At 31.8% G+C, this 17,801-nt stretch overlaps 1 protein-coding gene across 9 annotated transcripts in view; it reads right to left on the bottom strand.

The window, feature by feature from the left end:
- LOC124364793 (eukaryotic translation initiation factor 4E-binding protein Mextli) overlaps positions 1–17,801 on the bottom strand; it is a 99,284-nt gene that overhangs the window by 57,795 nt on the left and 23,688 nt on the right. For 8 of the 9 annotated variants that reach the window (XM_046820552.1, XM_046820548.1, XM_046820545.1 and 5 more), the window contains exons 3-5: positions 16,111–16,251; positions 1,784–1,950; positions 464–662 (exon numbers count right to left, since the gene is read on the bottom strand). In XM_046820552.1, the coding sequence (XP_046676508.1) occupies positions 464–662; positions 1,784–1,950; positions 16,111–16,251 (507 nt within the window). Of the gene's footprint in view, positions 1–463; positions 663–1,783; positions 1,951–6,079; positions 6,220–16,110; positions 16,252–17,801 lie in introns of those variants that run through there. The other variant, XM_046820553.1, reaches the window with a different exon arrangement.

Here is a 17,801-nt window from a genome sequence, read left to right as displayed (position 1 = left end):
TTTACTGCATTTAAATTTGACATTTGTAGAAGGCGGATATACATTTATTCCCATTTGGTTTGTCGAATACTTGATCTGTAATCAGTTTGAGACAGCTGAAGCATTCAGTATAAGCTAAACTTTGATCACTGGTGTGTTATACAATAGTAATTTACCAGTGATGATAACTTTTTTCCAATGCTCCAAGATTCTTCATACAACAGTAATTGTTAATATTTTTATATCTTACAACATTTTACCTATCACAGCATTAAAATTACCTTTACAATCTGTAATGAAAAAGTTTTTATGTAAAATTATATTACAAGAACAACACTAACAAAATAATCAAGAAGCTTGGGTATTTGGCTTGGAGGAGAATTGAATGTAAATAAAAATAAACTAAACATGCAGGGAGTTCAAAATATTATATTTATGTTGACCAAAGTAATATATAAATTTATTGACAGAAACACAATCTCACCTTTTCCAGAATCTGCATTTCGAATCACGACTTCATCTTTGCAGTAATTTTTCCCTGGAACCTTCGTTGGCTTAGGGAATTTTCCAGATGTCTTGAGCACTTCCCCAGGTCCGAGGGCTGGAGGGATAGGGGAAGAAGGAGAAGGAAGAGGCAATGGAGTTGTCGTATTTGCGTCGGGAGTCGTAACAAATGGTTCGATCTAAAAATCAAACAGAAATTCAAATTGGTAACAATCAACATTTCTCATAAAAATGTTTAGGAATTAAATGTACCTAATAATTTGACTCTTGACTTAAGACATAATTTATTTAATGCAAGTCTTTACTCAGACATCCAAGGCTCGTTAGTTTAATAATTGGAAACCATTGTTATAAAAACTGGATGATAGGATTTCGGATATTGTTTACATGTTACAAAATGTGTAATACTCTGTAACAAGTGTAATATATTTTGTAACACATAACGATAGCAAATGCCCAAATTCTATTACCTTGGTGGTTCAAACCTTTCAAATTCTTTATTGCCGTTACAATAGACTTTGTCACATAAGTCATCTAGATATAAGTGTGGTATTACATAGTATGGTCATAAGTCTAGAAAATAAAATTTCAAAGTTGTTTGTAATATTATAATATTAAAATTAATAATATCTAGATTTAAATAAGTAAAATAATGATAAAATCCAAAACAATTAATAAGAACAATAAATTACAACAACACAAAATATATAACAATAATTTTATAAATATGACAAACAAAGATTTAAGTAACATTTACTAAATTAACATATATAATCTAAATAATTAAGGTACCGATGTCACAGGCTGAAAATTCATAAATGGAGTAAAAAACATTTTCCTTTATCCAGTTTTTATTACAACTTAAAACTTTTTCAAAGGCACCTACTGTGCATTTTCTTGCAATTTAATGAACAATTCAAGCGTCATAAAAACGTGAGTACTATGTTTTTTTTAATCTTATTAAAAGTAAGTCATGATGATGATGATTTTCCAGGTAGAATAGTGATGAATGTCCTTTCTGAAAGGAACCTTCCATGTGTCTTTTAATTTTATTAAAAGTAAGTCATGATGATTTTTCCATCTACAATAGTGATGAGTGTCCTTTCTGGAAGGAACCTTCCATTGTCAATAACAAACTTTATACAAAGAAACAATAGGATAACTTAAAATACAAACACATCCATTTAGTGCAATATTGTATAACACCCTTGCTTAACAGTATTATCAATCAATAAATATTATTTTGACTATTGTACAACAAACTACAACACTAACTAGCAAGATTCATGTAACAACTCACATCTGTGGCTGCCATTTTCGCTGAGTAGTACACCAGAGTATTGTCAGAATTAGACCACTGATTTGCTCGCAGCTCAACTAATTCTAGTAGGTGAAGCCTTGTCGTAAACAGCAACCCGTCGTCTTGGCAAGCATTTCGAAAGACTACAAATGCTCGGTCTAGCTGATCTGAAAAGTAAAAATCATGCTACAGACAATATTCTTTATTTGCAAATTTCATTAAGAAATACAATTACCCAGCAGGGATCACTTCTGGCTGGTTTATACCTTCCAGTTGAACCCACCACTGGGCACAGCAAAAACCGATGTGTCACTTAAATCTGGCCAACATTATGGATGTCCAAGAGCGGCACATCACTAACAGCAAATGTTGAGAATATGGGGTGCAAGGGTAATTTGATAGGTCTAGTATACTGCAGAAGATGACTGTTGGAGTTTGGTGGGGTTCGTTCCCTAACTATCAGAGGTTCTTGCTAGCCTCAACAAAGTTGTACCATCCCCTGCCTGCTTTGACTGGAGAGGCTGGTTCAGAGCCGGCTTCCCCTTTTTCCGGGGGGTGGACATGACTTTGTGATTAGTGCCCTAATTCTTCCTCATGGATCTCGATATGAGGCGGCCCCTACCCCCTAATCTTACCCATCCTGTCATTCTGAAAGCAGCACTAACGTTCTTACAGGACTAAGTGCAATTTATAAGCTTCTTATCCTAAGAGTGGAAAAAAACAACAGCATCAAAAAGTGGTATAAAAAAATAAACTAAAATTTCTGCAGTCTGCATTTTTACCATTGTGACGTGCATTACGACATACACACCATAAACAGTGTGTATTTATCAGTAACATATTTCATGCTTAAAATTGCTAGCAATAATGTGCCAAGTTAAATAGCAACCACCATACACTAATAGGATCTTTACACAGGGGCATTATCACAATGTCTTTGAAGAAAACTGTTTTGTCCTACAACATTTTAAAAAACCTCCTGTAGGTGTCGCAGTAAGTCGGTAAGAAAACTAGTTCTCAGTACTATCTATGCTACCTCATATAGGACCAAATGTAAAAAGCTGTATGCATGTTTTGTTACTTTTGGCACACTCGTCAACAGATTATTAAATTATATTTGATTTAATTGTAATAACATTATCTAAAGGGTTTTCCTTCTTTTATATGAAAATTTCTCATTTAATAATATATAATAAGTCAATAACACATGTAAAATTGCAAACTTTTAGATATATTTTATCCATTTTATATTTTCTTTCCAAATTTCATTCAATTTAAATACCACTATTCACTGCAACTAGTCATTAAATAAAACTAATGAATGTGACATTGAAATATTGAATGTTTATAGTATTACATCATTAACAAAGTTGAAGCCACGAAACATGTCAAGTAATAGGCATCACTGATGTTGCATTCATAATTTCAAGTTTATTGTTCATTTCATTCTTGAAATGTTCAGCAGACAGACAGATGAAAATTAATTAAATCTGTCACAAGATATCTTGCGGACAGTTAGACTATATTTGTTAAAACGGCACATGTGAAAATGCCATATGTTTGCACTCAATTTGTTTAAAAATTTATTTATTTTGTTATTTTCTCTTTGCCATCATGGTTACCCATAAGATTAAAGTTCACTAACACTCAACCAAATTCAATAAATTGACATACATCATGATCAAATCAATGTTGCCTACATAGAATGAAGCTACATGTAAAATCTCAAGTTTATTAGCCAGTTAATTCCCGAGCTCTAGAACAAAGTTGTAAAAATTAACAACTAACACAAGCAAGAAGACAAACACAGTTTAACTAACTTTCAATCATATTTTTAGATTTTTCAGTTTGTTCTTAAAAGTATGAACATAGACAACATCTAAGAGGAATTCGGAAGGATTATACTAGGGCTATCCAGAAAGTAGATAATGTTTTGATATAAACAAAAACAAAATAAAATAATTGTATCATATGTATTTGAAAATGACACTAAAAACTATTTGTGAACATTGTCACCATAAAATTTAGGCACCTATAAGAGTGGTGAACTAGTTATGAAATTCCAGCATTATAAAATTCTGCCACCTGAGACTTCAACCAGTTAACATATACATTGCAAACAATACAAGATATGAGATTATAAGATTATTGTGAGATTTGGTAATGGGTTAACTTCAATTTCTTCACATTTTAATGACAATCAGACATTCCTTAGAATGTAAGAAACATAGAAATTAAGTGTTGGAAAGTCATTGCTGACCTTGCCAAGTGATAAGAAGATTCATTCCCACATGACATACTGATTTTGGTACTTTGGGATTATACCAACCACACCAGTATGAAGAACGCAAAAATATAAATTTATAGAAACAAATATGATAGAACGAAAAAACAACTCTTTAATTACAAAATTACAAACTAACAAAGATTATCAATTGTTAATGGGGTCAGATTCCGTTATATGCCCCCAACGCTTAAACTTTTTTCAATGAACTTGGAACATTATAAAACGATGTAGTTGAGTAACAGAACTAACATTCCATCAATCAACAAGCATTTCCAGGTATTGTGATCGGTATTGTTGTCGCTGTTATCTTATCTTTCTCGAGAATCCCGATTATGGCAGGCCGCGCGGCACCACATGATTATTTAAGTTTTTTGCACAGTACATAATTGCCTTTCCATTACAATTCAATTTATATTTCTGATCAGCCCCCCTAGAATTTGATATTTTACTGATAGGTACTATCTCTCAGCACTCATATCCGGAGGCACTCGCATTTTGGGTGGCGGAGTGTGATCAAGAATAAAAACAAGTTTTGTGTGTTTTTTTTCAATAAAGAGTCTAGTTTTTGTTTTTTGATGTTTGTTTTTATTGAATTTTCGTGTTTGGAGAAATGTAGGGGTAAAACACGGAAGTACAACAAAGCGAAGCACCAGCTGAACGGGCGGCGAGACTCTGCAATCACGTTATCTACTAGACCGCTCGACTTTGACCTCTGTCTGAGGATGGGGAGGGGTTTGCGATAAGACAATTCCTGTTTTATATTGACGAAATATTGTTCTACTACGCTAATCTAGTAATCAGTAGAAGCAAAATGTCAAATAACGATTCATGTCTGGGTGTGGTAGGTATAATCCCAAAGTACCCTGATTTTTATCTCATTCAACTTGGAGATGGGTTGAGGTGCTACGTGATCTGAGCTTGATTTTTAGATACTATCATGAGGGATGTTTGATTTTTTCTGCCAGTAAAGCGGAGTGGAAGGCATCACCAATGCCCACACTATTGGCCAGGGGCATTTGTAATCGGTACTCTCTCACGCCAGATCATTCAACATGAGCTGCTCATACTGGCACAAAAAGAATAACATCTCTCTAGTTAGTACCTAAATTCCAGCTCAGACCATGTTAGCGCACCGATCAATGGGTATTCCATTGATGAATTAAATAAGTTAAGGATACTTTTATCCCCAAAATATTTTCTTCAAACTTACTTTTCATGTTTCTCACTTTCTAAAAACTACCAAATCGTCTTAATAAAATAAGAAAGAAATTGAAATTACCCAGTAATTGCTAAGAAGATTTTGTACGTTGAGATCACATTTAAAAAACACCTTAAACACAAAGCTCTAAAACGCCTGACACTTAAGAGAAAAATTATGATCACTTCTAGAGTTAAAAAATTAATTTGTTTCAAACTGACCCCCACATCTTTTCAGATCACTAAGAATTACACGCACTGCAGGTTGAGAAACTTTAAATATAAACATGCTATGAACATCATGCTATTTATTATTACATTCAATACAAATAGAAAAATATTTCATTTTACAGATTTTATATAATGTTTTATGAAATTTAAAAAAACTTCATGAAAGTTCATGCCAAAATTTTTAAAATAAAGACACTAAAAGGAATGTCTATGATGAAAAATAAAACACTTAATAAATGTACCAGGATGTAACGAAACCAACAATAATATTTGTGCTAACAAAAAATTATTTATAGCAATGTAACATACAATTTTCAACTTTGTAGCAGATTGGTGGAGGATTTAAATCAGGTGGCCTACAAGACTAAAACATAAATAATTGATTCAAAATTAAAAACAAATGAACCTTGAGGTTGTTTATCATAAATCATATAAATTAATCAAATGAGATTGTCTATTCACATACATTTTAACAATAGTAAAAACTACTAAACACAACAGCACAACATGTAAGGTTAAATTCACTTGATCACATTTAAAACAAAAACATTAATTTGAATTTAAAATATACTAAGACTTACCTAATACTAATTATAATATCTAATATGACTATAAATTTGCAATTAAAAAAGGTTAAAAATAAATTTAATCATAAGACTTTCCTAAACACAGTTTAGCTAAATAAAATAATACATTGATAATTTCCTTTTAAACACATGTTTTAAAATATATCCATCCAACAATGGCACCTGGACATCCAATATTCTTTTGGAATAAACAACAGATGTAATTAAAGTAGTTTATGAGATGACTTATAATAGCTTTAACATATAATAGCTTTAACATAATTTCAAAATCTTCTCTAACTTTAAGATTTATTGTATTAAAATAAACTTGTGCAAGCTACTTCTCTTATACATTACTTTATTTCTCATTAAATTATAAATGATGTTGTGGTTAAACAAAATTAAATGTATATAATGTTTTTCTTAATCACAGATGTAGTTCCATGTTAGAATCTCAGACTAGTTACTGTTTTCATTTCTTTACAAGTTTTCTTTAAAAAATCAACACTTGTGACATTTCATAAATAATGTCATCTCTTATTTATAACAAGTATGATAAACATCACTAAGAAATACAATAATAAAAACCAATAGTCTCTGTTAAGGTTAAGACAATTTTATTGTTAGTTAATTTTGTTGATGTCAAGTTAATTTTGTGTTAATCCATATTACCATCACATTCTTAGTATAATTTTAACAAATCTAGTTTATAATCTAATAATGATATTAATTTATAATATTATTATATATTATGTAATATTATTATATATTGATATTAATGCTATTTTATTTATAATAAAAAAAATTGTGTAAGATACCTCATAACCGTGATGGAATAAACATGCATATATTGTTTCTACATATAAAAAAGTGTTAGCTACTATACAGTTTTGCATCTAAAACTTTTAAAAACTAATATACATGTCTATATTCAAAGAGTTTTCCTCTCAAAATTACAATGTTTTGTGAGAAAAAAATTTATAATTGTTATATTTATTATTTTTAAGCAATATATTAACCAGTGTGCACATACTAACAGTCTAAGTAAACAAGCAAAACTTATATAAATGCAATTTATTTATATTTATATTTTTTAAGCATGGGGTCCAGTAGACCCCTGTGTGCCTGTTGAAGGACAAAAATGTATGTATGCCTTTTAAAGGTTAATTTTTGAATAATTTACATAATGTTCCTTAACTACCAAAGGCAATTTTTAATCAATAGCCCATCAAAAAACATTCAATTTTATAAAACTTCCTTTTCAATATTTTATTATAAACATTTGTTTCAACCAATATAGTGATAAGTATTAAGACAAGACTGCTACAAGCAAGAAGGCTGTGAACAATATCCTAAAGAACTACCACTTGTGTTTCTTGCTACCTCATCATTTTTCTTCATTTGACTAGACTAGTGAACAGCCATAAAATTGGGCTGTCCCAAAATTTGCTTTCTTCCCCTTGAAGTCAGTGCTTGGAAACAGTTCAACTCTTATTAGGCTGCAACAGCCATAGTCTGCATTTCCTTGTTAAAGCCCTTTTGATACAATCTCTTTAGTAAAGAGTATACATTTTTTGTGACACCCAAATTTACTACTTAATTAGAATTTCTCACACACAGATTTCCAATTTTTCTGAATCTAATTTACAAGAAAACTCTATCAGTGTAATTAAAACTGACTTTTGAAGATATACAATTTTCATTAATCAGATTTCTAACTTATAAACTTGAGGGAAGTAAAACCCTTCAATGAATGGAGCTTGAATTGTTTACTGATGGCTCCAATGTCACCATTGGGTGATGCCAAGTAGGAAGCTGATAGTTCTTACGGATCTTCGTCCAACAGTTTTCTGACCCATCATTGCTATTAGATAGTGTACTAGTGAGAACCTTTCTCTGTGGTATATGATAGCCAGGCAACTTGAAAGACATTAGAGTCTGGTGCTCAGCTGAAAACTTGTCTGGGTTTGAGATTATTATAAAGTTGTTTCTTCTCTCTGTGTTCAACTCTGTTGCATTCCAGACCAAGAGGGAAATGTGGGAAATTATAGAGCTGATGATTTAGCAATGGGGTTCATCATCAAACAACAAAGCCTCAACTGTTCGGTGGAATCCTCAGTTGTGTTTGACTTTGGTCCTATTTCAAACTGGATGGACACACAAAGATGGAGAATGTTGCAGGTCTTAAGGATGAATAACCTTGTATTTTATTCATTTTCATACAGGTTGGCATCTTAATTTCTCTCCAGGACAGTTTGTTTGCTCGGTAAGTGGATCTTATCACATAACATGGACATCTCAGGAAGCATATTCAAAGAGTGGAAAAACACTTAGTTAATCATCTCTGTAGAGTATATCAAATAAAACCAAATCAACATTTGTTATTGCCATAAAAACACAGATCATTGACTGTCTTATTTGACAATTTCATTTATGGCCAAGCCAACTGAAAACATAAATATAAGCTATAATACCTAAAGAACACAGTCATTGGCATTGGGGAATTCAAAATAAAATGTTTTTCAATGGGAAGAACTCGTCTAGTGCGTCAAATGGGTTATGAGTATTTACTCAGCAATATCTTTTTATTATACTTTAACACCAAAGGTAACAATTAATTGTAAGTTATACTCCTCAATTCAATAACATAATGGCTATAAAGAGTCATACTTATTCTATTAAAGTGGATAAATGCAACATTCTTATTTATATTATTGTGGGAGTGTTTGATACTGCTAGGCTATACTAATTTTGGATTTTTAAAAATATTGTCATAAGATCAAAGAAATACAGGTTTATTATGGTCTGAATTTTACAAATAGTAAAAAGAGATTTACAATGTTCAAGTGGCTGCGAGTTATTAATTATTCCTATAGACTTTTTTGAAGGATAATAACGTTTCTAATCTTACTTGTATTGTCCCACACTACAAGTTCATATCTTGTAATGGATTGAAAACAGGGAAAATAATTTGTTCTCACTTAATTTGTATGAACACAGAATGTATACTGTCTGAGAAGATAAAATTACTCTAGATAACTTAGTTGAATGATAATTAATATGAGAATCTAAATTTAAATTTCTGATAATAAAGATTCCAAGTTGTCCTAACTACCTAACTACCAAAGATGGTGTAGTGCTCCCTTGCTATTGCAGGATAATCAAAGAGCAGGTATTCGGCAGTTTCATCCTGCTCATTACACATTCTACAGAGAGGATCCTCCCGAAGGATACCGACTCTGTGAAAATGCTTCAAGATATCAGATTTTCACAGCTATCAGTAAAGAAGTTTGTTTCATGCTCATTTTACAAGAAATAGCCATAGTACTGACCAACCTCAATATAGGTTAAGTAAGGCCCAAAATAGTCTGTCACCTTTGGCAATTAAAATGTTGAATAGGTTACCTGTATCAAGTCATGTAAATGTAAGAACTTTTAGGGCTGTGATACATAGCTGGTTAGTAAAAATCTTAAAGACTTTTTTGAAACACCAGTAGATGAAATATTTTAAATAATTATTTTAGGCATATTTTACCCTTGCTGATCTTCTGTGGCCACATACTTAAATTGGTTAGGCCTAGTTGATGTGATGTTGCCTTTGTTGTTTATTGTACAAACTGCAATTTGGCAATAAACATTATTCTGATTCTGATTCTAGAACTGGAGATGAGGCAATAACTTTCAGGTTTATTTTTGGGACCATTCTTAAACTGGAGATTTTAAGTACTTTGGGGAAATAGTTTCATTTAAACAGAGATTAATACATAATGTAAGAGGGACAACAATACTAGGAACAATTTTTTTTTTCAAAACGTTATTAATTTGACATATTGTTATATTACTACTTTCAAGAGTTGCTTAGGTTTTTAACAGATTTGTTTATATCCTCAGGTCTGATATGTGTCTATTCAAAGGTTTCTGGTAATAGTTTAGTGTTAGTTTTTTGCAAACATTCTCTTGAAGTGAAAGAAGAATTTCCTAAACTTTTAAATTTCCGACAGAGTTAATGAAAAAATTATTAAAAATATAAGGTAATGTTGATACTGTTACAATTAGCACCTGAAAGATGATTGTTGCTGTTGATAACTTCCCATGTAGCTTTACACTTTTTATTGCTTTGATTTATGTGATTTATAATGGCGCTTACCCAAAACAATAGCTTCTCTATACTTCTTTTTCAGTGCTAGAAACTTACGTCTTAATATAAAAACTCTTTGATCAACATATTTTTCTTTGGTAATGCAAAAGATTTGCCTTAATTTTAACCAAATCGTGGTTATACCATTCATTTTAAAATTAATTATCAATCAGTAAACTTGATTCAATAAAAGTACATGGTATAAACATACAGGTATGGTATCAAATTTTTTTTTAATTGTATAAAGCAATTATTAAAATTTAAAATACTCTTAGACTATTAAATCGTTAAGTACATTTAACATTTTCTGCTTTATTACTACTTCTCATATAATAAAACAATTTTCATATAACAAAAAATAAAAAGTTAAATAAAAAACATATAAGAATGAAAACATTCTTCAATTGAATATAAAACATTGTCCAGGCAATGAGGCCCCCCCCTAATATGATTACTTCTATTGAATGCACTTGCACAGTAATATCCACATGGAAAGAAAAAGTTTTATCACTCCATGCCAATGTTCCATGACGAAAATCAATTTAGGATTATTTAAATCGTGTAAAAAAACTGTCAAAAATTGTTATTTTATTACTTTTAATATTAATAAGGCATGAATATTAAGGAAGAATACTTTTAAATTATTCTCATACTATATGTATCATTTGAGATTTTATGTAATTTATGCTGTGTTTGCAATAATTATAAAAAAAAACTTTATTCTCCAATGCTGTGATAAAGAAACTCTTAACTGTAAATTTTGATGTTACTTACGCTAGTGACACATTAAAATTCTGTACAATGATTTAAATTTAACACCTTGTTTATTAAATTAACTGTTCATAGATCTGTTTTCTATTGAAAGGGAGTCTTCTTTAGCACTACTTACATTATCGGAATATGAAAGAGCACTTAGACCATCAGCACAGTTACTCTGCTTTAGCGTCTCACTAAATATGAAGATGCCCAACACAACTAAAACCACATCACATACGTTTGATGAGTCAGCCCCACTTAGTAGTTGGTCAGTGACTGGTAACATTTCAGTTGTAGATGGATTGACCTCTGCTTCCTCCATATCCACCTGTACTGCTATCAGATTGCTGTTAACCAATGGAACACTACCATCACAGTAGGATGGAGTACTTGTCCCAGATCTTTTGCAGAATAGGTGTTTCAACCGTGCAACCAAATATTCATGGGTAATTCCATTTTTAACCATTTGATTAGATCTTCAGACATATGTCATAATAGATATTTTAGCATTAGTACTGTGCTGAAAATCAGTGGTTTTGTTAACAAAATGGACCAATTTCATCTTGTTGTGTACACAGCCAATCAGAGAACAAATAAGGTGCTGTAATTTTCTTTTTTGAAAATTTCAGTCAAGTGCTTGAATGCAGTGTCAAAATTGCTTTTGGTTGGTTTACCAAAATACCTGTTGTTGGTAATGAAACCAAACACAAATGCACCATTTATACTCTCATGAGGCTAAGTGGTTGCTAAGGCGCTGTGTGATATTAGACCTCCAAAAATTATTTCTAAGCGCAATTGCTCCAACAGTCATTTGATGAGGATTGTTCAAGTCACTAAAATGCTGGGAGGAAAACCATTTTCTTTGTCATGTTTGTGGAGTTTGATAGCATCTGTCATGTGTGTTTCAATTATATTGATAGGGCTGTCAACTTAGTAGGACAATATTTCTGTTCTTGAGGCAAAGTTACTGCACAAGTGTCTTCTTTATAATCATATGTGCCAGTCTCTTTACTCCTCTATAGTTTAAGTGCATGCCATGGTTTGTAAATGGTTTCTATCAAATAACTCTAGGTCAATGATGTTTACTCTACAGACAATTCCTCTAATGTAATTGTTCACTAGAGCAATGTCATAATGAATTGCATCGTCAGGACGGGTGTCAAAGTGAGGGGGAATTGTTGGTGATCATTGTGATATAGACTGGCCTTGAACAACTTAAAACTTACAACTCACCTTCCATTTCACTGTAAATAAATTGGGAGATTTTTAAACCAATCATTATTTCTAGCAAGTAGAATGAGAGGTTTGTCATGCGATTTTGTAGCTTGACTGTAAACGTATTTAGTACGTACACATAGTACCAGCTATGATGAATCCATCCACAGAAACACTTCTGTTACTAAATGAGCCCACAAGTGACAGATGATCAAACAAAAACATATGTTGCAATGTATACAATGATCAAACAAAACTGAAATAAAACACCTGATTTTGACTGTCAGGGATTTTTTTTGCCATCTTTGTACTTAGGACAAGAACGGACGTCTTATTTTCAGTGTTTTGATTTCTTTAAAAGATCCAAATATGATATGTTGCTGGCATCGTCATTAACAATTGTATTTACACTATTACAACTAGGGTTGACAAAAAACTTATGGTGAAGACATCAGGTGTTACAGGTACAATATTATTACTAGGCCCATTCAGATTACCAGATTCATTTTTTTACAACTCTCCATGCTGTTTTACATTTATTCTTTGCATTTGTAATCATAGTGTCATTAGCAATCTTTTTCGCCTTATTAATTTCTAGATTGTAATGTTTTTTGAAGTTATTAAAAATAATCTTGTCTCTAGCATCTAAGCTTAGTTTCCATCTGTCATATAATACTAAAAGATAAGCTCTCATATCCTTAAGTTGAGGAGTATACCAGGTTTTAAGTTTACATTTAGGTTTTGCAGGTACAGTGATAAAAGGACAACAAATATTAAAATAATAACTTAATACATCAACAAACTTTCTTTCTTAGTGCGCAGTAGGCTCTTGAGGCTCAGTGGTATCCAATAGGAAGCTCGTTAGAAGAAACTGAATACCTTTCTAGTCATAGCATATCTGTTTTTAACATCTGTTATATTATGAGACACATAATAACTTATATGGTACAAAACCTGGATGGTACCCATCCTAGTCAATGTCTTAACCCTCTGATGGTTTATTGATGATGCTTTGGCAGCATTAATATAACCACATTGTTTCAATGCCGATGCATCGTCAACTGTTTATACTCACTATTTTATGTGTCCATCTTTCACTAAACATGTTGTATTGGGTATTGTGAAAACTACTTATTTCGCTCTTCATTCAGTGAGCATTCTATGCTCCTGACAGTGATTAAAAAAAATTACAATAAAAACTTACTAGCTGATTGAGCTGTCTTTGTTTACATTGTACTTGCGTTCACATCGACTCATTGTGGTTATTATTGTGTTCTTATTTAGTTATGGTTTGAAATTGATACAAGTGAGATTGACAAAGATTACATGATCATGTAATTGGTTCAAGTGATGGTAAAACTAAAATTGGAGCAAAAGATGTACCTTCAAACTTTGATTTACTTGATTTTTCATCTGGAAGTGGAAAGGAGTACGTTCCGAATTTTGATAAAATGGAAACTTCAGACAGGGAAGAAAATGTGAGTAATGATATTCCAAGCCCTTTGATGCCTTAACCTACTATCCCTCAAAATTGTTCTTCAATTGTTTTCATCACCATTTTTTTCACAGCTTTAGCATCTGTAAATCTTTTTCCCTTCAGCGATGTTTTCAAACAAAGAAACAGGAAGAAAACAGCTGGCACCAGGTCAAGCAATTAAGGGTGGTGTTCTAGCATGATAACACTATTCTTGGCTAGATAATTACGTACTAACAAAGATCGGCATGCTGTGGCAACGTCATGAAGTAAATGCTAATTGTTTCTTACCCATTTTCAGGGTGTTTTCTCTGCATGGCATCTCTTAAGCAATTAAAATGTTAGCTATAATGAAGTTACAGTATTAGCATGTGTAATGCTAATACTGAAATCTATCATTAGCCACTGTGACACTCTGAAGCTAAAGTGTTATATTCTTTTAAATCAATAGAAGAATTAAAAACTCTTTTGATGTTTGTTATAAATTCATTGTATTGACATTGAATTGTAATGTTAACTCCCTCTGTAGGATAGGTACTGAAACATACAGGAATCTGACAATTTGTGGTTGACTTCTATTTTTATAGCATGGTAGTCAACAAATTTTAACAAGAGGATTATTATTTTCAAAATTTCTTATCAAAATGACACATTTGTTTTTTCAGTTCATTATACTGTGGATCTTATTTTCTTACATGATTTATGTTGAAGCATGCATTGAAATGGTAACTAATTTAAAAGATTAAAGATAATGGAATTTTTTATTTCTTAAATTATAAAAAACTACATATATATGGTTTTTACTCATTTTTTAATTATACATGATATCTGTCTCTTCCTTCTTCATCACAAAAGTAGATCTTCCTGAAATAAAAAGAATGGTAAGGATATAGGAAGGATAGGAATTAGGTTTACTACGAAAAAATTGAAATTGAAATCAAAGCATAATCTACAAACCAGTATCCGTTAATACATTTTAAAATAATTAATGATTTACTTGAATAGTAATTTTTTTTAATACTCACACCAATATCTCTATAAGACAATACTTTACAGTCCCTTTTTCCATCATTTTCCAGTAAAATTTTTTATGTTTTGGTTCAAAATCTATACATATACAGACCGGTTTCATATAGTACTCAACCAAATTTATATACTGTAAAGTTTTAAATGTAATTTGAAACTTTATTAAAACCAAAAATTTTCTTTTTTATGTATATGATATATAGTTCAATAAGTTTTGAATTGTCTTGATACACTGTTCTTTATACGATTTTTACATTGGGCAAATGTGATGTACAGTAGTCAAAAACATTTTTATTACAAGTGGATCAACAAAGTTTTCTGGCATTTCTATATATTGTATACCTTAATAATTTTATAAACTTTTAACCATTCGCACGCTGCAAATGAATTCCATAATTAGCCTTTAACGTCAAGACATCTATAAAATGTATTTTTCATTATGTTCAAAGCTAATTTTTTTATTATAAATATACTATAAGAGGTCAATGCAAAAAAAATTAAAACAGGGCATTTTAGTTTTAAATTAGCATATTTCTTGAGAAACATCAAAATGTAACTAATTAACATATTGTTAATTTAATCTAAATTCAAATTCAGGGTACAATCTAATAAAATTATATAAACTATCAATTATTAGAGAATTTTCTTATCTAAGGTTTCATAGATAAGGTCTATATCTTATCTTATTATCTGGGCAGACAAGGGATATATTTATCCGTCCGTCCTATATTTTTTTGTATAGGACTCTCAGGGCAGCCTACCAGATGGACATAGCTAGACGAAGGTCACCGACCTTTCTCTGCCATGGAATGTAGGTCGTCTAAAAATACTTCCTAGTCAACTGCGATAAGCACGGAGTGTGCGCTTGACATTCTGAAGACTTTTTGCGAACTAAAGAACTCTCCAGGAGACACAATGTATAATTTAGGATATAATCGTGTTTTGCGTTTAGGTCAAAGTCTGAACATTCGAATGTATCCTATGGCATGGGAAGCATTGTCTCTACCAAAATTAACCAATTCATTATTGGAAGAAGGATTCATTCTTTCCAGTACCAAATATGTACAATAAGGATGAAAGATCTGAGCAGATCAAAAAGCAATCAACATTTAACTTTGATTTTAGTGGTGAACAGTCTAAAACAGAGTTTGTCTATTCTCAAAATTTCAGTGTATGAGTTGAAATTTTAGCTTTCCAGCGAACTTTTTATCAGTACACTCCATCATGTAATTTAGTGACTAGTGACTGGCTACCGATAATGAAGACCAGCGTTTTTAAGTTAGATCAAACTAATAAAAAATCCTAGTCCTCAAAGTGTGTATGCTTTCTTTTCTTTTTTGTGAGTGATGATCTTTTATGATCACCACTCACAAAAATGTGAAATAAATTAAATAAAATAAGATTCATTGTTACTATGATGATTAGTACACACAATACCTTTAAAAATGGTCTCCAGCTGTTGCCCGTGGATTTTCAGTTTTGAATACATGACAGCAACATTTGCAGTCAGAGTTTCATCGTAGTTTTTGTCCAATAGGCTTTGACTGGAATTTTCCACCAGAATCATCAAGTCTTGCACTGTAACAAGTTACACTGTAGTTTTAACACATTAGTTCAAGTGAATAAAAAGAAACTTATTGAAAATAAAAAGTGGTAGTTGGAGGAACTACTATAAGTAACAGCATTGAAACAGAGTTAATAAACAACTGCCACCACTAGGTAATTGTTACTAACAATTACAGGCCATCTAGAGCAGATGGTAGTTTGTTACGCCCTTACCATTTACTGCACTGTAATAATTACTATATTTTTATGGACTCCAGGTTCTCTCCACGAGCTGCAGGATAAGATACACAACTCTTGACAATAATGTTCAGTTATGCAGCCTAATGTTATGCGGAACTGTATAAAATATAACCAGTTTAGGAATGTTTCCAGAGAAATCCGCATACAGTTCCTTATTGTACAAATCTTTTTTAATTTGACCAAGAACTATTTCCACAATAACTCTTTTCTGAGCATGCACCTAATTAAATCAAATTTCATTTTGATTACAGAGCAGCTTTCAGGGAGTAATAAGACATGGCGAAATGCCATACTCTGAGTCTGCCATCACACAAGCAATCCCACCATATCTAGCAATAATCTTTCTTACCTCGTTCTGCCTCCAAACTAACGAGTCCTGAACACTACCCGACCATTCTGCCAGCAATCCTGGTGAATAGTTTGTTTTTGTTCATATTCAGTAACATTAAAAAGACTATAGGCACAGTAAGGACTACAGCTACTATGATAGATGTCAGAATCAAATTGGGGAGCAAACACAACTCTATACCATCTAATCTATTGCTAAATACTGTAATCGCACAAAAAAAGGGCAAATAATTTTAACTGAAGAGAAACCGATGTTTTATTGAACAGGCCAATAAGATTGATAACAGCTATAACTCCTTCAATAGCTCCTTGTACTAAGCGAAAATTATTCTTCAGATAGAAAGTTCAAGCAGATTTTGTTGGGGGAGTTTTGAAAGACTTTGTCAACCAACATCCTCATTTGTTCGATCTGCTAGCCCAGAGGAATCAGTTGAGTCATGTAAGTAAACCATACATTATTTATTTGCCCATAGTTTTTCTATTAATTTGAACTAGATGATAATCAGGGATTTGTTTCACTGGTACAATAACATGAGTTTTCCCAAGAGATTATCCTAAACAATTGGTGCAGGAGGGTTTGCGGATAGCCGGGAATGGGTGGGACAGCAAAAAATATGTTTTTTTTTTCACTAGAACACACATAGTACCTTTTAATATCACACATAGGATAAGAGCCTTCGTAATCATAATATACAACCCAAGTCAGATAGGGTTGACCAATCGTAAAATTTCGGCTGGATTTGGCTACCGGTTAACTGACATTTCGGATGACCGACTTTTGGATAATCGACGCTCTACTGTAGCTGTAAATTGATGAAGTTTTTTCTTTAATCAAGCATTACTGAGAGATGATTTATGTTTTTTTTAGCTTCAATAAGCTGTAAATGGATGTTGGCATTTTTAAATCAAGCATTAACTCAGAGAAGCTTTCTACACCTTTCAGCATTGAGTGGGCTGTAAATTGACTTTGGCTT

Source organism: Homalodisca vitripennis, chromosome 6 (genome assembly GCF_021130785.1).
Source record: "Homalodisca vitripennis isolate AUS2020 chromosome 6, UT_GWSS_2.1, whole genome shotgun sequence".
Taxonomy (NCBI): Eukaryota; Metazoa; Arthropoda; class Insecta; order Hemiptera; family Cicadellidae; genus Homalodisca; species Homalodisca vitripennis.
The sequence above is the reverse complement of the archived record's forward strand: the minus strand, read 5'-3'. Positions and strand labels throughout refer to the sequence as shown.